Source organism: Eretmochelys imbricata, chromosome 1 (assembly GCF_965152235.1).
Source record: "Eretmochelys imbricata isolate rEreImb1 chromosome 1, rEreImb1.hap1, whole genome shotgun sequence".
Lineage (NCBI taxonomy): Eukaryota > Metazoa > Chordata > Testudines > Cheloniidae > Eretmochelys > Eretmochelys imbricata.
This window is the reverse complement of record NC_135572.1, coordinates 16,902,946-16,924,306: the sequence shown is the minus strand read 5'-3', so window position 1 is coordinate 16,924,306 and position 21,361 is coordinate 16,902,946. Positions and strand designations below refer to the sequence as shown.

Below are 21,361 nucleotides of genomic sequence, written 5' to 3'. Positions count from 1 at the left end.
GTTTTACACATTTTAACTGGGGTGACAGCAGAACATACAAGAGAAGATGTTGGAAGGATAGGCAGAGCTGTTGGGATTTACAGGGCTGGAAAGACAGTAAACTTAAGTTGCTAACACACACACACGCTTTTTTACGGTAGGAAAACTCAAGATGGATATATATTGCTCAGACCTAAGCAGTATCTGAACCTCTGAGAGAAGAGATCACTCAAGCAGGAGACACACAAAAGAGAGGAGAGGGCACAAAGTGAACCTAGAAACTTGGGAGACTTTTCACTGGTTCTCAGTTCTTCCAGCACTTTTGATACCATTCCTTTTATTTTGAAAAAAAAAAATTTAATTCCCAACTTCACATATATCACACTTTACCCATTCAAAACAGTAACTTCAACAAAACTTTTACCTTTTAGCATCCAAGTACTTTACGTGCTAACTTTAAGGACTGGGCTGCAGGGAAAACATTAACTGAAGTGTTTAACCCTGTGACTGACCCCAACGTCAGCCAGCTACTAGAATTTTTGTTTGAGCACTGGCAGTATTTGCAGTACTTTAAAAAACAAAGGTTTCAGAGTAACAGCCGTGTTAGTCTGTATTCGCAAAAAGAAAAGGAGTCCTTGTGGCACCTTAGAGACTAACCAATTTATTTGAGCATGAGCTTTCGTGAGCTGATGAAGTGAGCTGTAGCTCACGAAAGCTCATGCTCAAATAAATTGGTTAGTCTCTAAGGTGCCACAAGGACTCCTTTTCTTTTTAAAAAACAAAGGAAGAGAGAGTCCCTGTGCCTGAAGGAATCTACGAACTACAGGTCCAAAGCTACTGTCAAAACAGTTGACAAAAAGACATTGATCATGAATGTGTGTGGTCCAGGCTTGCTTGAAGGCACAGGCTAAGGGACTGTCTACACTATGCATCTTTTAGCAACACGGGTGTGCCATTACAGCCGTGCTGCTAAAAGGCACCCAGTGTAGCCTCTGTTTGTCAGAGAGAGAGAGAGAGAGAGCGAGCGTGCGCGAGAGCTCTCCTGCTGACAAAAACCGTCCACCCCCAATGAGGCACTTTTCACACTGGTGCTTTTCGTTGACAAAAGTTTTGTCTTTTGGGGAGTGCGTGTGGTTTTTTAACACCTCTGAATGACAAAAGTTTTGTCGTTCAGTTGCCAGTGTAGACAAAGCCTAACTTCAATCAAATATCTTTACTGAAAGACATGAATCACTTCTCCATTGCCACAAGACAGAGAGCATATGACCTTGCGTTTCTTACTCATTTTAGAGAAGTGGTCAGCAATCCCAGTTTCTCATGTTAAATTGTTTTTAAAATGTACACCTCTTAGATGCAAACACCTAGTTAGAACGCATCTACTTGTAATGCTGAGCTAAATAAACAGTCACTTACCACAATACAATATATACAGACCGGAGTACTATAATAGAAACTAGTGCTCCATACACAATCTGCAGGAAAGTGGAGATAAAATTCAATGTTAGTGTGGAACAGGCAGGTATTATTGTGTTTTTAAACCATACTAACACAAAAGAAAACTAAACGTTTGTTGGTTTCTCATCTACAGCATCTTTACTGACTTTTTCAAACCATCATTTTGTCTATTCCACAGTATAGAGGATAGTTTTTTCCCCTTTAAGTTCCCAAACAAAAGAAAAACAAAGCCAAAGTATAAAATGCCTCCCTGCAGTTGAGTTTTGATTAGGGAGCACATCACCATGTCTTCCCTTCTCTGTGCACTTTAATCCAGGCCTGCACAAATGACAGTGGCCTTGGATGGTGTCTAAATTAGCAACTCCTTCACAGACAGCATTTGTGAGTAATGATACCGTGCAGCATTAATGAAAGCAGAAATCTGAATAGACCTCACTATGTCTACCATTCAGCAAAGCCCAAGGGAGCATTTTAAGTTAACTGTAGCATATGTTCAACATTGAGGCCTTCTCTAAACAGGGATGAGGTAGCGTTCTATGAGTAGATTGACAACTCAATCACGATACGCCTGTTTATCTGAGAGGACCTAGTGAAACTGGTCAGCAATTATAAAGGTATTAGTGGGAGCTCCAGGAGACAACACAACTCGCCCATTAGCGGATATGATTATCCCCAATATCAGTCTCCACCAGAAGAGAATTTATTTTATGAAGAGCTTGGCCACTTCATGGCATGGAAAGCTGTAGTGTAAGCCAGCCAACTGTGACGTTTATAGATAGGGGGAAGTCCTAGAAATGTACGGGACAAGCTGCAGAAATCGCTGAGCAAAAGGATTTGAGGAGTTGCCGCAGGGGTTAAGTTGAAGAAAAAAAAATGAATTCATCTCTATACGCTCTTGGGTGAGGTGGATTATCATGAGGGATAGGATGATTTTGCAGTAAACACACAGCACTGGGAGTACGTTAACCTCTCTGCATATGGCAATGAATCCACAGGCAGAGTTGTATAAACAGCAGATGGGGACACTCTCTCTCTCGGGACAGCATGAGGAGGGAACTCTTGACACTGGTGTCAGCACCACAGACTGCTCTTTGGGACAAGTTGACTTTTTGCAACTTCAGCTGAGAACACCTTACTTAGAGTAGCCTATGCAAAGCACCTCTTTTATTAAAACAGTCTCTCTCTCTTTCCTTTTAAATAAATCTTGTTTTACTGAGAAACCTGCTGCTGTTTTGGGAAGTTTCACTTAGCCAGAGAACAAGCACCTGGCATCCTCAAAAGAGAGGTGCTGCAGGATAAAGAGTTACTGGAACTGAAACCCCTGCCCTGGCATTCTAAATTTTTGGTCAACAGGGAACGAGCACATGCATTTATTCCCAGTGAGGTGTACACCAAAAAGCTGGGCAGATGATAGAGAGGGGAGCAACCATGAGATTGAATGAGAAGAGAGGTGGCCGTGGGGTTAGGTAACAATCTCAGATGGCAGAGATGGGACATTGATTAATGTTTCTTGCCCCCCAAAAGGAAGGGCAGTCTGAATTAAACTAAGTGGCAAAATGAGACAAAGAAGAAGGGGTGCAAAACTCCTAGTTGGGGTACATCAGCACAACATCACTAATTTACACCTGCTGAGAATATGGCTCAGGAGGGATTGTACTCAAAGACACCACCCCAGTGTGAAAGGCAGCAATTTAGCAAAATAAATGAACAGGAAATAATTTATGGCTGCTCACATCCTTTCCCACATGCAGCAGGGGGTTGGACTAGATGACCTCCTGAGGTCTCTTCCAACCCTAATCTTCTCTGATTCTATGATAAGCCCCAAATGGACTCCTCTAACAGTATGGGTTATAAGGTCAATAGCCCAAATGAGAACACATTAGCAGAAATGATAGTATCTGGCACTTTATCCAGGAGGTAAATATTTTCCTTATTTTACATATGGAAAAACGGAGACAGAGGTGAAGTGACTTGTCCCCAAATATGCAGCAGTCTAGTGGCAAAGCTGGATTAAGACCCAGGTCTCCTGAGTCCCAATCCAGTGCCACATATACTGGTCCACACTACCTTTCTTTTACCACAGTATTCTCTTGGTACATCAACAAATCAGTGAGATGGACACTGAATCCTTGGCCAGTAAACCACAGCATGAAGCTAGGCAGCAGCAAAGTAATATTTCAAATTATACAACTTGGGTATTAACTTTTAAAAAGAAAAGGAGGACTTGTGGCATCTTAGAGACTAACCAATTTATTTGAGCATAAGCTTTTGTGAGCTACAGCTCACTTCATCGGATGCATCGGATACAGGTGCACCTGCCCTAAGTTGTGATATCCTCCATATCCCTCTCTATTTTTCCTTCCCCATTCCCCGAACTTCCTTTGTTTTTCCTTTTAGCTAATCCCTTCCTATCTTTCCTTCTCTCTCTCTTGTTCTATATTAAATATAAATATTTAACAAACAGAACTCCTCCAATAATTGTATTAAAAAATCAAGACCACTACAAAATTGAGGAACTAGTATGGCATTTGCAAACCAACATTTTACTGACACTGCTTGTATGTTCTATCCCTTTCCCCACCCTTTGTTTTGTTTATTTAGCCTTCAGGCCACCAGCTATCTCTGGCAATAGAATAACTGGGGCCTGTAGGCCCTATCATAATACAAACAAACAACAAACTGGTTCGGTTATTGGCATAACAATATTGTAACTGTAGCAGCTGAGAAAAATCCCTCCACAGAAGTTTAAAGGCAGCCACTGAAGGATTGTATATTAGTCTCAAATCAACCTTTAGCATTAAAGAGGAGAGGTTATGGTGACTGGCAGACCATAATGTCTACACTTTACTATTGATAAGGCTATGATTCTGTCACGGATTCTGTGACTTTCCGGGACCTCTTTTGGGGCAGGGCTGGAGCAAGTGTCAGTCCTGAGGTTGACCGGAGCCCTGAGCCTGCCGAACAGCTGACCGGTGGCCAGCCCAAGGCCTACCGAAGCAGCAGTCCCCCGCCATCGGAGCAGTGGCTGGGGTTGGGTGAGTCCCTGGGGCTGGAGCAGCAGCGGGGCTGGAGCAGCTGCTGTTTGTCCCACACACACCTCCACGTATTTTTAGTAAAAGTCAGGGACAGGTTGCAGGCTTCTGTGAATTTTTGTTTATTGCCCATGACATGTCCCTGACTTTTACTAAAAATACCCATGACAGAATCTTAACCTTAACTATCCATATGTATCAGAACTGAATCAATTCTGACCTGAGTCTTTATGGTACTTAAAGTGAAGCTCCAATCCAGACTATGTGAAAAGTGCACAGTGGACCTGCCCCATTTGTGTTCAGAGTAAGAGCCGATTAAAGTTGTTACTAAAACAGTCACTACTTTTTATTCACTATTGCAGTGCAGAACTAAACAAAGGGATTTGCTAGCGTAATTCCAATCTGTTTTATGCATTAACAGAAAAGTTAAGTAAAGTCTTATTACCTTTATTGGGGAGATGTGTGACCCAGAAACAACCCAGCTAGACTTGATATAGTGATCGTTAATACTGAGCCAATGGAGGAAAGCTGTATACTGCCTGTGTTTAAGTGTCCAGAGGGAGTTCACACCTTGCTACAACCAGAGAGTGAGTCCTCCATCTTTATGCCTCTCCGTATTGTATATAGTTTGAGGTCCTTTTAATATTTCCAATACATTAATGAACACTTCTATCTTGTCTCAACCCTGATTTCCAAAAAGGACAAATTTAAGATGATCTGTTCCACTTCGACACCCAAATCAAGAGACTTGTTCTAAAATATTAGAAAACTCACTACAAGAGACAGCACGCTAAGGACTACCAAAGGATAGTTTTGATCATTTTCCTTACTGCATTCTTCTTACTTACAATTTCCATCTCTAAGCATTCCTCTATTTCTATATGGATACACGTTTCTGCTTTACAGACAGATTTCTGTCACACTGGTTAAAATAGTAGCCAACATCAAGCTTTTATCATCTAACAGACTTACACTGGCTCTTTGTACAAGTATGAAAGGTTTTTACTCCATCTAGCGAAACACCTGGCTTATGACCAGACCACAGGCCAGGTAAAATACTGGCTAAAAATATTACTCTTTGGAGCAGCTACTGACAGAATGAAGGAGCAAAAACTGAAGGAAAGCACTTTTCCTGAGAGCCACTGACTTGATCCCTCAAAATTAGTGGCTTAATGGCTTGGATAGAAGATAGTCATAATGATGCAGGGATAAAAACTAACTATTGCTGTGAATGGAAAGACATCCATCGTTGACACATCTTGAAAAAAAGAAACAAGAATTTAAAGTAGCGTGTTAGTAATAAGATGAATACACGTTTACTGTTCCAGTTTCTCATTCTTTCTCTAATAGTTCTTCCTGACATATGCCAAACACCATCATCCTCAGACACAAAACATTTAAACATTGTAAAGAGATACTGTGACCATGAAGGGATAATAATTGTAGAGTCATGCTACAGTAGTTTCTTGCTGGAGGAATATAAATGGAGCCACACAGCGAGCTTTAAGTAATGCTTGAACCCACTCTATACATTTCCTAGTCTATCTTTTAAACTGAATACAAAAATTCTAAGTTTCTTCCCTGACCTCCCCCAAAAGATAACACATATTTGTTTTTTTCTTGTAAAAGCTTTGCTTATGTTTGCTCCAGTTCTTTATGTTGGTTCTCTCTGTATTTCTAAATGTGGCATTAAATAACTGCATCACTTAAATTACAATACTTTGAAAACACACAAGGTAGCTTTCTGTAACTCTGTCTCTTACAGAATCTGCTTTAAATTGGACTAGAGAAAACAGCAGACCAAGTAAGAAAGTTTGCAAAGTAGCTTAAATAAAAGGAAGCCGCATAAGCATCTCTTCAACATTAGTTATCATAAAACACTTCCCTCCCCACTGTATGTGGCCAAAATGAAGCTGCACATTATTCAGGCTGCCACAATTTTTCACCTTTGCACTAGAAAATACGCCTTAGGCTTATCAGTAGTAAATACTTTGCCCTTAAAAGTAGGTAACGCCTTTCATCTCCGGGCCCTAAACAGAATTTACAAAAAACTAAAACTAGTATTTTAATGCAGAAAATTAAGTGACTCACACAAAATCACTTTCTGTATCTAGTCAGAGGCACAGCTGGGAATGCAGTTTGGGGACCCTGAGGGAGACTAGTCCCAGACCCATCAGACTGCATTTCCAGTGGAGACAGGTTCAGTTTTCTGCTATTTCCCACCATTTATTAACACTGCTCCTGACTTTCTGCCCCAGTCTTCATTAAACTGGTTAGCATCAGTTTGTTAGCTTCAACTATTATTGCAGATATCAGGAACTTCACCAAGAGAGTCTGGATTTTTGTACACCACCCAATATTTATCAGTTAATATATTTTTCTCCAAAACAAAATGTTTAACATTAAATATTTAAGCATCATTTATCCTGGAACTGGAAGTCTTATTTGCAGTTTACAGTACAAAAAACAGATTTCTACTGTATAGGACTTGAGTTTCTGAAAGATGCTTAAGAAATAGGATGGGAAAGGAATCAGATGTTTAAACTATTACTTATATTACATCAGGATCTAGAAACCCCACCCAAGATTAGGGCCCCCATTGTGCTAGGCCCTGTACAAACACAATGATGGTATATCTTCACTGCAGAGTTAACTCAGGTGATCAGCACCCAGGTCTGAGCACCTGAGTTAGCTTAGCCCGGTTGTGAGCAGCCCCACTGCAAAGCCCCAGCTGCCCATCAAGTGAGTGGATCAAGATGGTACATGATGTCAAGGCCACACCTTTGTATTAGGGATGAGGCCGCCTCTAATTTATTCTGTTAAGCAAATTAAGTACAGCCTTCAGTTGGCCAAAGGATGGTAGGCGGTTCTTACCATTGCAGCACTGGGATTTCTAAAGCTCCTTGATACCTACTGTCAGTGTGGAGGAGAGGACCACTGTACTTTTACCTATTTTCTTACTATGCCATAAATAATTGGAAGCCCCTCTAATTGTAAACAATTTAGGGGCATTAGCCAGGAAGAAGACAGAAGAACAGGAAAGAAAGTAAGCAGCTGACTGAAAAATGAGGCCTGGATCATGGGTACTGAAACAATGCAGAACCCTTCTGTTGTTACTTCATCTTTGTGGACTAGGAGATTGAGAGGATACAAAAAGCATGGCCTGCTTTACTCTCTACTTGAACACAACTATTTGCCCCTTCCTTTGTGAAACTGACCAATGTATAGAGACTGCATGAGATAAGTAATACCAGGAATCAAGTCCCGTAAGGAAAAACATTGCTTGGCTATTTAAAAGTGAGTATAGACTCAGGCCTCAAAGTTAAACTGCAATTATATATAAGTAATTAAATTCACATTAATTCTTCAGAATGTATTCATTTCATTAAATATTTATTGAAGTTACATAGCAATCCCCTATGTATTCTATAAATAAGGGGCAAATATTGAGGTGGAAAAAATACCTAGCTTAGTTACACAATCATAGAAATACTCCTTCCCGATTTACAGTACATTTGGGTAAATTCCATGCAAAAATGAGTGCAGTACTTTAACATTTGGAATTTGTTCATTTCCCTAATAATTTACAATTTGGAAAAAGCTGTCATAGCAGAAAAACAATATTTTTAAGGAGCTAAGTATTTTTCACTGTTACCCTTCACAACTTCATGGTGAAATGATGATTGATGGCATGAAGGCTATATTCTGAACTTAATGGAAACCAGATATAAACATTAAAGCCAAGAGGCAAGGATTTTAAGTTTCCTAGAATTCTCCCTATTGCTACAGGAAAGCGACCTCTTAATTTGCATCATATTTAGCAGCTCAGACATTAAAAGCATACCAAGCTGGCTGCAGTCAAGCTGTAATGCTTTCACAGCAGTGGGCAATACTGCTCAGTGGGCATTTGACTTTAAACGATCAGCATCAGTAAAACTTAATTTCTCCCGTTGTTACATCCAAAATTTAAAATTAACGGATTCAAAACCAGAGCGGTGAGTGGCTCAAAGGAAGAATTTCCTTTAAGTCTCTATTTTCACCCTGATCACCATAATAATGCATATGTTCCTCTTGTTACACAAGCATAAAAGTAGCACCATGATTATCAGGCTTTTTATTAATATACCAGCAGAAACACATATACCATTTCTTATTGTGACGGCTGTGCCAGTGATGGTGGTATATTCTATATGCCATGACATCTGAAGAAATTAAGGTTTCAAGGCTCAGTCTTCCAAGAAGCTGAGCACCTACAAAACACATTAACTGTCCAGATGTTATCCGGTCAGTCAGTCAGTCATCCATCCATGTGGGGAAATATCCACTCCCATTCTGTGTAGATACATAATCATGACTGCTAACCTTTTGCATTGGTAAATACCAGCACAAAAAAAAGCAACCTTCTCCCTATCAATACACAGATCAATCTCTAAGCATGCAAGTGACCCTGAGGGCCTGAAAATGCAGCAGGTCACATTACTCTAGAAGATGCAGGCTTGTTCCTAGACACCATCCTGAATTTTTCACCAACGTTAAGTTTTCAATCAAATACAGGTGGGTACAGATAAAGGGAAGATGACACATCCACTGAGGGAGGCAGAGGGAGAGAACTGCTGCTCAGTACTCCATCTCTCATATAACAGACCTAGTAGCCTGCTGAAGCCCCTTAACTCATCTGCTCTCTGCAGCTTTCCTGGTATTTTCATTCCGGAACGACCTGTGCTTCTGAAGCCCCAGAGTCAAATCACTGTGAACTCAGAGGTATAAATACCAGGAAAGCCACAGAGTACCAAAGAGTTAGGGTACTGGGTACATTTCCATTTATCTGGTGCCTCTGAAGAGAAAAGACTCAATGTGTTTCTCTCACACACAGCAGCCTTTAGAGAGCAGCCAGTTTTCATCCCTATCTTCTGACAGGAAATAGGAGGAGCCAGCAGAAAAAAACAAACAGGCTGTATTGCTATTAAGGACCAACTAGGGCTTCCCAGCAAACAAGAAGAGAGAAGAGCAGACAGGTGTCCCTCTCTCTCATGCACCTCACCCCACAGTAGCCCTGGTAATTTATATAAGGTAGCCATTGAATATCCAGGTAAAATATTCACTCAAATACTGAATTCACCCCATCACTCCTTGACAATGAAATACAATCATTAAGTTTTGAGATAATTCTCCAATATTTTTTCCAGGTCAACAAATGACAGGATTGCAGTACGCCAGTAAAAAAAAAAAAAAAAAAAAAGTATAAGGCATGATTATTCTTTTTGTAAACTGTGATGTATAATACAAGATTCTCAAACATGACACTAACATGGCTACAGCAACACTGCATACATTATTTAACAAGGCTGTCTTTATGCTAAAGAATTAATTGCAAAGGAATAAGATTTACCTGATGAAATACAGGCTCTTTCAAATTTAGGTAAATCTGCAAAGAGTCAAAGAAAAAGTATTACACATACTTTGTTTTACATACAGACTTTTTTTACACATATTGAAAATCAGAAAGACTGAAGCCATCTTAGAATAAAAATACAACTATCCACCTACACAGTACTAAACTTGATTAGGCATTTGAGTTCTTTCCCCTGACAATAACAAGCACCAATATTCTTTGAGTCCCTCCAGATTTACATCACTATTTTAAAAATTAGTTTTAACAGCTAGCTTAAACAGATAGTTTTAGATGTGAACGTCTCTCAATTTATTTAAATTGCAACACACATATAGTGAGTTAAAAGTGCATTAAAATTTTGAACATATATAATCCTTGATAGGTACTGAAACAGGCTGAACTATAGTCCTCATAGGCAATTAATTTTTTCTTGAAATTATCAATCTGTCTCTGTTAAATGATATCTCTTAATTCCCATGGATGCTAACAAAAAGTCACAGTAGACTCCTACTGCTAAGGTAGCGAGTTCAAATCCTGTTTTGGAAAAAAGTGGGCACTGTATCTATGAAAAGAATTTTTTCATTTCAGTCTCCATCTGATCTGCTCCACAACATGCCATACCAAAAAGCCTCAGAAGAACAGCCAACACATATAAAGATGCAAAATCTGCAATACATTAGGACAAGGGTCAGCAATGAAACTGGCAGGATTACTTGGCTTTTATCTCCACCACCAAATATAGAGATTCCATCCATGTGGTTTTAGGTTCCTAGGAAGCCCCCCCCCGAACATCCAGGGAGCATGCTGAATCAAGGAACAGAATCAAATTAACCTTAACTGTGTCATATTTATTTTGATCATTTAAACAGCTAACTTCTAGTTGTGGCTGGTTTTAACTTCTATTTAGCACATATATTGCTTTCTAACTGTAGATCTCAAAGCACTTTACAAAGATGACTGAGCATTATTATTCTCATTTTACAGATGAGGAAGCTAAGGCTCAGAAAGGTAAAGCAACTGCCCAAGGTCTCAGAACAAGGCAGTGCAAGAGTCAGAACAGCAGATCATTTTCCTGACTCCCAGTCCCAGGACCTTAGCAGCTGGATTGCCTTCCTATAGTCTCTATGTGAATGAACTTTTTCCACATAAAGTGTTTTGAATCAGTTTTTATTTACAGAAGACATTAGTTTCCCACAGAAATATTACATTTTTCACAATACAATAACTAAATTAGTCTCCCGAGCTTTGAACAGAATTATTCTCCCCTGCCCAGTTTCGACAGCAAGCAATAAAGTACAAGAGATGGAATTTTGCCAGTTTAATATTCCTTATATGTTAGAAAAATTACTAATGCACATATGAAAGTTCTGCATAAGAAGAAGTTACTTACCATGCTGACTATGACACTGAAAGTTATTAATACAAAAAGCAGAGGATAATTGACACTGTTCTTGTGCTTGAAACATTCATACCTGAAATAAAACATACAGGAAAGTTACATGTCCTACTTCATCATATATAAATGATAAATCTTACAAGAGGTAATAATGTTAAAAAGAACCATCTGTTGGAAACTAAAGGGAACCTGTGAGTAAAGTGACATGAAACTCATGGGCCTTGTGAGAAAAATGTATACTTTCCCACAAGGCCCTGTCACTTTTATAGATGGAGTATATTTCACTTGTAATAAATACTGGCCTGATATTTACTTTTAATTATGTGTTACTGTATGAACAACTTGTTTGGGGAAAACACAAGCTAATACACACAGGGAAAGATTAACCCAATGAAAAGAAAAAGGGTGCGAAGAAATAATGCCTAAAAAGGCTTCCTCTTTCATGGACAGCAAATTAGACACAAGTTTGATGTGGTTACTAGAAAAAACACTGAAACTTTCACATAGTAACATGTAGCCCAAAATTATATTGCATCAGAAAACAGGAAATTATATGGGCTGTGGTGCAATCACACTTAGATTACTGAGTACAGTTCTGAGAACCACATCATGAGAAAAGAGCTTGATAAAAGGGAAAGAACTCTGAGAACAGCAAACGTGACTGGGGCTGGAGGAATGGATGTGTCAAGAAAAATTAAGACCTAAATACGTATAGCTTAGCTAAATGATGAATAAGGGTTAATATGTCTACAAATCACCACAGAGGGAGAAATATTACTTAGCCTTATAGTAATGGGATGAAAGGGAGGAAAAATATATATTTATCTGCAAAAAATCTTCAAGACAGGAAGATGTATGGCTCTAGAGCATCTTGCCAAGGGAAGTGGTGGAAATTCTACTACTTGGGATTTTAAATTAGATTGAACCAAGGGTTAGGAAATATTCTGTATTGAACAATCCTACTTTGGCAAGCAGATGAACTAGATGATCTCTCTTCTTGAGCTTCCATAATTTTACTAAATATAAGCACATTATGTAAAGCACTTATATTTAAGAATTTACATGCAGTGTACTACTCACTGTACATAATTTCAAGCAGATTCTGTGCATAAGCCTCACTTAGGTCCATTGTATTTTTAAAAATATGGAATAATCAATACGAGCCAAGAACTGGTGTTTGAACTTGGTTTTTTCTTCTCTGAATCACATTCAATTCAGGCAAAATAAATGCAAAAGAAATCTCACGGGTACAGGATAAAAGATGGAGAAAAGTTGTTCTCTCTTGCCACAGAGGGCAGGACAAGAGGCAATGAGTTCAAACTACAGCATAGCAGATTTAGATTAAATCTCAGGAAAAACTTCCTAACTGTAAGAACAGTAGGACAATGGAATAGACCGCATAGGGGCAGTTTTTTTTCAATATCTTCATTAATGATCTGGAGGATGGCGTGGACTGCACCCTCAGCAAGTTTCCAGGTGACCCTAAACTGGGAGGAGAGGTAGATACACTGGAGGGTAGGGATAGGATACAGAGGACCCTAGACAAATTAGACGATTGGGTCAAAAGAATTCTGATGAGGTTCAATAAGGACAAGTGCAGAGTCCTGCACTTAGGACGGAAGAATTCCATGCACAGCTACAGACTAGGGACTGAATGGCTCGGCAGCAGTTCGGCAGAAAAGGATCTAGGGGTTACAGTGGATGAGAAGCTGGATAGGAGTCAACAGTGTGCCCCTGTTGCCAAGAAGGCCAATGGCATTTTGGGATGTATAAGTAGGGGCATTACCAGCAGATCGAGGGACGTGATCATTCCCCTCTATTTGACATTGGTGAGGCCTCATCTGGAGTACTGTGTCCAGTTTTGGGCCCCACACTACAAGAAGGATGTGGAAAAATTGGAAAGAGTCCAGTGGAGGGCAACAAAAATGATTAGGGGACTGGAACACATGACTTAGGAGGAGAGGCTGAGGGAACTGGGATTGTTCAGTCTGTGGAAGAGAAGAATGAGGGGGGATTTGATAGCTGCTTTCAACTACCTGAAAGGGGGTTCCAAAGAGGATGGCTCTAGACTGTTCTCAGTGGTAGCAGATGACAGAACGAGGAGTAATGGTCTCAAGTTGCAGTGGGGGAGGTTTAGGTTGGATATTAGGAAAAACTTTTTCACTAGGAGGATGGTGAAGCAATGGAATGCGTTACCTAGGGAGGTGGTGGAATCTCCTTCCTTAGAAGTTTTTAAGGTCAGGCTTGACAAAGCCCTGGCTGGGATGATTTAGTTGTGGATTGGTCCTGCTTTGAGCAGGGGGTTGGACTGGATGACCTCCTGAGGTCCCTTCCAACCCTGATATTCTATGATTCTATGAAAGGTTGTGGAAGCTCCCCTTTAATGGAGGTTGTCAAAAGGAGGCTGTATAGCCATCTGTCTTGGATGGTTTAAACCAGTGGTTCTCAACCTATTTACCATTGTAGGCTGTATATGCTGCTCTCTGTGTGTGATGTGGGCCTCATCCACACAATATATATACTAGCTGAATGGCACTGAGGATATCACATAGGCTGCAGCTATATGCTGATTGGGCCGCAAGTGGCCTGTGGGTTGAGAACCACTGGTTTAGACATAGCAAATCCTGCATCTTGGCAGGGGGTTAGACTCACTAGATGACCCTTGCAGTCCCTTCTAACCCGATGGTTCTATGATTCTAGGATGGGTTCAGATTAAAGTGAAACAGTTTTAAGAATGAAAACATTATGGACCCAAGTTTTACATCAGAGCTGGTCTAAACTGTAGTGCATGCAGCTATGATAATTTACCCCACCTGAGGATTTGGCCCAACAGTACTCCACTTAATCCACAAGCTACAGGCAGACTTCAATAAAGCTACACCAATTTACACCAGCTGAAGATCTGTCCCTATGTTTTTAAGTAGTCAAACAGAACTCATTGCTTGCAACCAGTCCATAACAGGAATAAGAGGATCGGTTTCATTAGTTGGATTTTCAAGGCACAGCCCGCCATATCACTTTAGGGACTGGATGTGGCAGGTGGGAAAGACAGTATTGCATAACTTGACTCATTTGTTGGAGTTGCAAAATGCTACACAGTTCCCTGAACCAAGGAGGAGAACTGCTTTGGATGTTGTGCCAAAATGTTCTATTAGGGGCGGAGGGTGAGAAAACCTGGATTTGTGCTGGAAATGGCCCAACTTAATGATCACTTTAGATAAGCTATTACCAGCAGGAGAGTGAGTTTGTATGGGGGTGGGGAGGTGAGAAAACCTGGATTTGTGCTGGAAATGGCCCACCTTGATTATCATGCACATTGTAGGGAGAGTGGTCACTTTTGATAAGCTATTACCAGCAGGAGAGTGAGTTTGTGTGTGTGGTTTTTTGGAGGGGGGTGAGGGAGTGAGAGAACCTGGATTTGTGCTGGAAATGACCCGCCTTGATTATCATACACATTGTGAAGAGAGTGGTCACTTTGGATGGGCTATTACCAGAACGAGAGTGAGTTTGTGTGGGGGGGGGGCGGAGGGTGAGAAAACCTGGATTTATGCTGGAAATGGCCCAACTTGATGATCACTTTAGATAAGCTATTACCAGCAGGACAGTGGGGTGGGAGGGGGTATTGTTTCATGGTCTCTGTGTGTATATAATGTCTACTGCAGTTTCCACGGTATGCATCCAATGAAGTGAGCTGTAACTCATGAAAGCTCATGCTCAAATAAATTGGTTAGTCTCTAAGGTGCCACAAGTACTCCTTTAGTTTTTCCAGGACACTCTTCTACAGAGTATTTAGTTTCCTTACGAATTTTTTTTTTTTTTTTTAAAGGGTGTGGAAAGCAGGTTTGACCAAAATTTAGAAGTCTACATTTGGAGCACACTGTCCCTAGTGAACGATAACCCTGCTGTTTTTGCAAGAGTTTCATTACTCTTGTTGTCTACATGCCAAATACTGCTTAATTCTTAACTGTATATAATGCTTTACATTTGCAAAATGTTTTTACAAACATTAAATCAACATCCCTGTGAAGTAGGGAGGCAATTTGATTTGTTTATTAACATTTCTACAAGGCTTATCAAAATATTGTCTTACTTTATCCAAAATGTTATGCCTCATTTACAGCTAGGGAAATAGACAAAGAGGTTAAGCAATGTGCACCTGGTCACACAGCAGGTCTAAGTTAGCAAAGCTAGGACTAGAAGTCAGAGTTCCTGGCTCCTAATCTCCCCATTAGATCGTGATTCTTCACTGGTAGTAAAATTGTTGACTGCATTGAGTATAGCATAGATGCTTTAGCATCAATTTAAATGAGAGCAGATTGGGTTCCATGTATTGGACATTACATAAAAGTAGCTTTCCAATATTAAAAACATTTGACAAAATACTTACAGGCAGTAGACAAACACACAACAACTGTATATCATTGGCAGTTCATCCAATAGCTACAAAAAGCAGAGAAACACCAAAACATGAAAAATCGCTTTTAACTCATGCACAGGTGTAAGTTAACCAGGGGGAAATCACTTGTTAAGTAGGGATTTTTAACAGTTTTATGATACCCAGGTTCTTGACTATATTTTATCTTCGACAGTATCAAATGCCTCTCAACCTTAGAAAGCAGGTGAGTTACCATGCTTGCTTAACAAATCTTTCAAATATAACATTATGAGACAGCATGTGTTCACAGATCTCTGCCATTTTCACCACTCTCATATCCCTTTTAAACATTTACGGAATTTCCAGTAAATTTTTAAATAAATCCTGTAATACAGGAACTACCTAACCCCCAAACTTCATAACCTACTCAAAACATTTCGTGGTATCTCCCCACCTCTCAATAAAAATTAATCAAGAGGTTTTAGTGAAGCCTCTTTAAGACCTCATTATTTTTGCACAGAGTATTACAGAACATTAGTACATTACGAAACATTCTCTGATGCAGTAGCCTCGCTTTTCATTTACCTTCTTTCTAATTTGCAAAATTAACTAAACTGTAGTAAGTTGCAATAATTGGGTCTTCCAATTATGACTGCAAATTAATGCATTTTTATCTTAAACAATTTTTAAACCATTAGTAATAGGATCACAACATTTTGTCTAAAGAAAATGAAGTTACTTTTCTGGAGGGGGGAAAAAAGTCTTTGGGAAGTAATACACTCACCTTAATGGAGGAGGCAAGAAAGATCTATGAAGAATAGATACTTCTGCTGAGGATGCTCATGTTGCATTTGAACTTTTGCATCACATACACAGAATCAGAACATCACCTTTTCCACCAAAACTCTGCTCTCCAATGAGTGCTTACCTACATGCACATGTGAATTTGAGAGTGCGGAGTTGATTTCTCACGGAAGATGACAGTAAAGTCAAGAGACTGAATCTTGACAAAGGGGTCATTAAACATTATGAACTTAGAAAGTAAGCGCTCCACATAGTTTCAATTAAAGAACAATTTTTATGTTTCTTTACTTTGACCCACATTTTTGTCAGAGGGAAATGAATTTTCCGGGGAAGAGGTCAAATGGGGTGCAAATAAGGCCAGCATGTTTTGCTGCTGGAGGCAAAGGTGCTCCCCTTTCTGAAGGTTATTGAGGGGGATTGCCAGGCTGGAGCTGTGCTGGTACAGTGGCTCCTGGCTCCCAGACTACCACTGGTGCAGGGGCACTCAGGGGGGCCACAGCTGCACTGGTGCCAGAGACGCTGTAGTCCTACTCTAAGTGCTGAACAACATGAAAGGAAACCACTCCCGATGGTAACTGGCACGTTCCTTTGCATACAGCCAGCCTGGTACTGCTCACCTTGGGAAGAAGGCCTCTGAACGCATTGGCCAAAATAACCATTCAATTTTTAACTTTCACGTTGAAAGGCAATTCAGTCATTTTAAGATAGTGGCCGAGTCTATCAAGAGTGAGAACAAATTAACGTCTCTTATTTTCGGCAAAAGAAACTTGGAGAATTCAGAAGGGATGACCAACAATACCCAGGATAAATGAAGCTATTCATTTAGAAGATTCAGCACTAGAGATGAACAGCCCAGAGTTTGCTTAAACCATTTCTTAGCATTTTTGATATTTCAATTTTCCAAGGTCTGGTCAGGCATAACCACGTGATTAATCCATGTAGCTCCTTCTTTAAATAAAAGTTGTTAATAAATTAAGGTTCCATGAAAGAAAATAAAACCAAAATCAAAACAAATACTATGGCCAACATTTTCAAAACTGGACACTAGCCTCCAAAGTTCACATTTTGGTAGTTTTCGAGGACAAAATAGTAGAGTAAATCTCCTAGAGGTTCAAACAGATTCCATCTAGGTGGGAACCAATTCCCCCCAAAAGACAGCATGGCCCAGGCACAAGAAGGAGCGAGTGAATCAGTCCTTTCAGAAGTCTTAACTACTGGATGTCTAAGCATCAAGGAACCTTGCATAGTGACATAGTGAGCGGATATAGCTGCCCACCAAACAGTTTTGGCAGCTGCTCTTCAGGCAGCCACTGGAACAATTTTTCTGAAGCCCTTGCCTTTTCCCCTTTGCTGTACAATTCTGCCTGATGGTCTGTTTGCAATACTGAGTTAATGATAGCTCCTGTGAAAGTTACCACTTGAGCCACTAGGAATGATGACTTTCATTGTTGAGACACAGACCCAGTGAACAACAGCATTGTCTAAAGGATGGAATGTACTTTTTCTAACTATGGGGACTCATCAGCTAGTAACAGGGTAATTGTGAATCCCTCGCATTTAGATTAGCTGCTTCTACAGCTAGATATTGAGTGCTGTGGAGTAATTTGTACTAGAAGGGACCTTGCATACGCAAAAGCTTCGGTACTTTATACATTCTGACCTCAATGACAGATAATAATATGCACCATTGAGGCTGACAGCCTCCAACAAATCCCACAGACATAAGAGAGAAGATTATGGAGGCCGTCACCATCCTGACCTTGACTTGGAAGATGAATTTGTCTCGTGTTCTCATATCTATGGCAAAGCGCTTCAAGTCTTCTTGGGAATGACGCTATATTGGGACTAGAATCTCCTTGCCCAACAATGTATTGCTGAAGAACCTCTTCTATTATTCCCAAATGGAGAACCAGCCAACAATTACTGCTTTTCACAGAGTTTCGACTTAGGTGCCAAGGGCAGATGCACATCCAGAAGTGCAGTTTTATACTGCTACAACATTAAGCAATACACGGGGATACCAATGGATTACAAAAATAATCCTAGGCAATAATGTTCAGTACCAAGTCGAAGCTGTAATGTAGTTTAATATTACAGCATCACAAATGAAAACTCTAAATCTCATAATAGGGAACGTCCCTTTTACTAAATAGTCAATTGATTAAAGTACTGATTTAGAAACCAGTATACATTCCTGTATGTACATCAGTACCAATGGCTAACAAAGTAGGGCTCACACTACATCTATGCTGAAAGGAATCATATCCAGTGAAAAACATATTTTACATATAAATTGAACAAAATTAGATTAGCTAAGAACAAATCCCTAAAATGACACATTCTGTCCCCCTTTAGAGTGAGAATTCTTTGCCAGCTCTGCCAGACTTAAAATGAACATGCACAGCCACCTGATTTGATTCCTATGAGGGAAAAGCAAGTCACTGGAGGCATTTGGTTACAGAATTAAAAAAACCCAGCAAATGCACACTTGGGGACAATAGTGAGATACCTGCACAAGGATATTCGCATCTGCTGATTAATACTAACCTGCATTTCATACTTCAGGGTCATGTGGAAGCACCAGGATCCCAATCCAACAGCTGAAATGAAACCAAAACACAATTAGCATAACCTTTGTTAAAAACACATCAGTGTATTATCTTAACAAATTAACTTCACTGACAACAGATCTTTAAACATCACAGACAGGGACATTTTCAGTCATCTATCCAATTTTTTTTTTAACGCCTTTTGACACACATATTGGTCATTAAAGATCCCATTGAACTTTTTGTCAGAGAATATTTCCCCCAGCATTCTTTTCCATAAAATAGGAGAGCACTGAGCATTAGGATCACAGGAGTACTGTATTCCCAAACATTAAATGTATTAGAACCGTTAAGAAAGATGGAGAAACAGTTACACAGTATCGTCTTCTGACTAAATAAACCCACAAACCTTCGATATTTTTGTTGATGTTCAGCTGAAAGGCTTTAAAAGCCAAAGTTTACAGAATCTTTATCAGACCACAGGAAACAGGATTTGAGTTCAGATTTCAGAATTAGAGCCAGGTACAGCTGTGCATTGCAGATTACGTAAACCTAATGGAACTATTCAGAAAAAAGACTAGCAGGTCTTTTCCATTTCTGACTTCTATGAAGCTCTTGATATATTCACCTGGCTTTTTTCATTTGACATATTTGCCCTCTCATCTCTGTATTTACTTCTGACATTAGTTTAAAGACACCACCTTACCTGGATATCATTCACCTTGTTTTTCTTAGGCCTGATGAAGACAGATTCTTAAGCCATGTCCACACTCAGACTTTAGCCAGCATAGCTTTGTCAGTCAGGCGTGTGGTCCTTGACCAATATAGCAGTGTGGGCAGAAGACCCTGGTGTAGAGTTAGGCTGGTCTACACTACCGCTTAAGTTGATTTGTAAGTTACGTCGCTCAGGGATGTGACAAAGACACCCCCCGAGCAACGTAAGTTACACTGAACTAAGCACTGTGCACACTGTTGCTCTCCCGCTGACATAGCTTCCACCTCTCACGGAGGTGGAGTAATTATGCTGATGGGCAAACGCTCTCCCAACAGCGCAGCGCGTCATCACCAGATGTGCTACAGTGGTGCAGCTGCGCCGATGTAGTGCTCTAGTGTAGACTTGCCCTCAGTTATACCGGTAAAGCCCTGCTTTTATGGATGGAGTTTGCTTTGCGCAGGGAGAGGGGAATCAGATATCAGTAAAAGTGTAGATTTGCTGGCATAAGTTGCGTCCACACTAGGAGCACTTTCCCGGTATAGTATACCGGTATTCCCACACAGGTAAAGCGCTGCTAGCGTAGAGACAGCCTTAGAAATTGTTCTGACTATTTAGATAAGACTTGGTGGGGCAGGGAGTTAGCTTTGGCAGGGGGTTGCTGGTCTCCCCTAGTACTTTCAAATGTGACAAGATATGTTCCTTGCCATTAAAAAAAAAAATCTTCCTTTTTTTGGGGTAGGGGGAAGAGTAGATAGGTTAATGTCTGGGTCTATACACATTCTACCTAAAACTCTCCCTTAGTTTCAAATTAAGCTATTTTTCATTTTGTCTTAAACTGCTCTGCAGTGTGGTACTCCAGCCCAAAGATATAATAGTCACATTTCAGTAATGGGTAAATAGATCACTTTCGAGAATATACACTGAAGTTTGTCAGATGTGCAAGTGCCCTTATCTAGAGGTGTTCTGTTTTTTTATGCTCTATTAGACTAGTATTAGTATGTCACTGTGTCTCCTTACTGAAGAGGAATGTCTAAGCATGCAACTGATTACTTACAGTCACATTTGCAGTCCAACCATATCGTTCAAAATGTGTTGTCAGAGATATCTGAACTTCATTAGCGCTCTGGGGAAATTGGACACCATTGTCTATGGCAAGCATATGCACTTCCACCGTTCCCAACTGAAATTTAATTAAAATTACTCATTTAAACCTGAAAAAAGAAAAGGAGGACTTGTGGCACCTTAGACACTAACCAATTTATTTGAGCATAAGCTTTCGTGAGCTACAGTTCAGCTCACGAAAGCTTATGCTCAAATAAATTGGTTAGTGTCTAAGGTGCCACAAGTCCTCCTTTTCTTTTTGCAAATACAGACTAACACGGCTGCTACTCTGAAACCTGTCATCTAAACCTGAGTGTCACTGTGTACCTGCATCTACACATTCTTTTTAGAGAACTTTTCATATCATGACCAACATCTATTCTAACTCCATTAAGATTTAATTGGGAAATTCACATGTATCTGGCTACACCTACAGTATATTCTGACTGTCATTCAATTTGGAAATCAATAAGCTCATCATAGCAGTGCACGAGTTAGTGTCACTGTAGTCAAGGTTACATCAGTATTTTCTCTATAAAATCCTTTTCAGTTTATAACAGCAA

The 21,361-nt window shown here is 40.0% G+C and overlaps 1 protein-coding gene across 2 annotated transcripts in view; it reads right to left on the bottom strand.

Annotated features, from left to right (window-relative positions):
* The window catches only part of ACER3 (alkaline ceramidase 3), a 77,110-nt gene that overhangs the window by 16,395 nt on the left and 39,354 nt on the right, over positions 1-21,361 (bottom strand). For both annotated transcript variants that reach the window (XM_077807039.1, XM_077807046.1), the window contains exons 3-7: positions 18,981-19,033; positions 15,642-15,694; positions 11,249-11,330; positions 9,856-9,891; positions 1,393-1,451 (exon numbers count right to left, since the gene is read on the bottom strand). In XM_077807039.1, the coding sequence (XP_077663165.1) occupies positions 1,393-1,451; positions 9,856-9,891; positions 11,249-11,330; positions 15,642-15,694; positions 18,981-19,033 (283 nt within the window). The remainder of the gene's footprint in view (positions 1-1,392; positions 1,452-9,855; positions 9,892-11,248; positions 11,331-15,641; positions 15,695-18,980; positions 19,034-21,361) is intronic.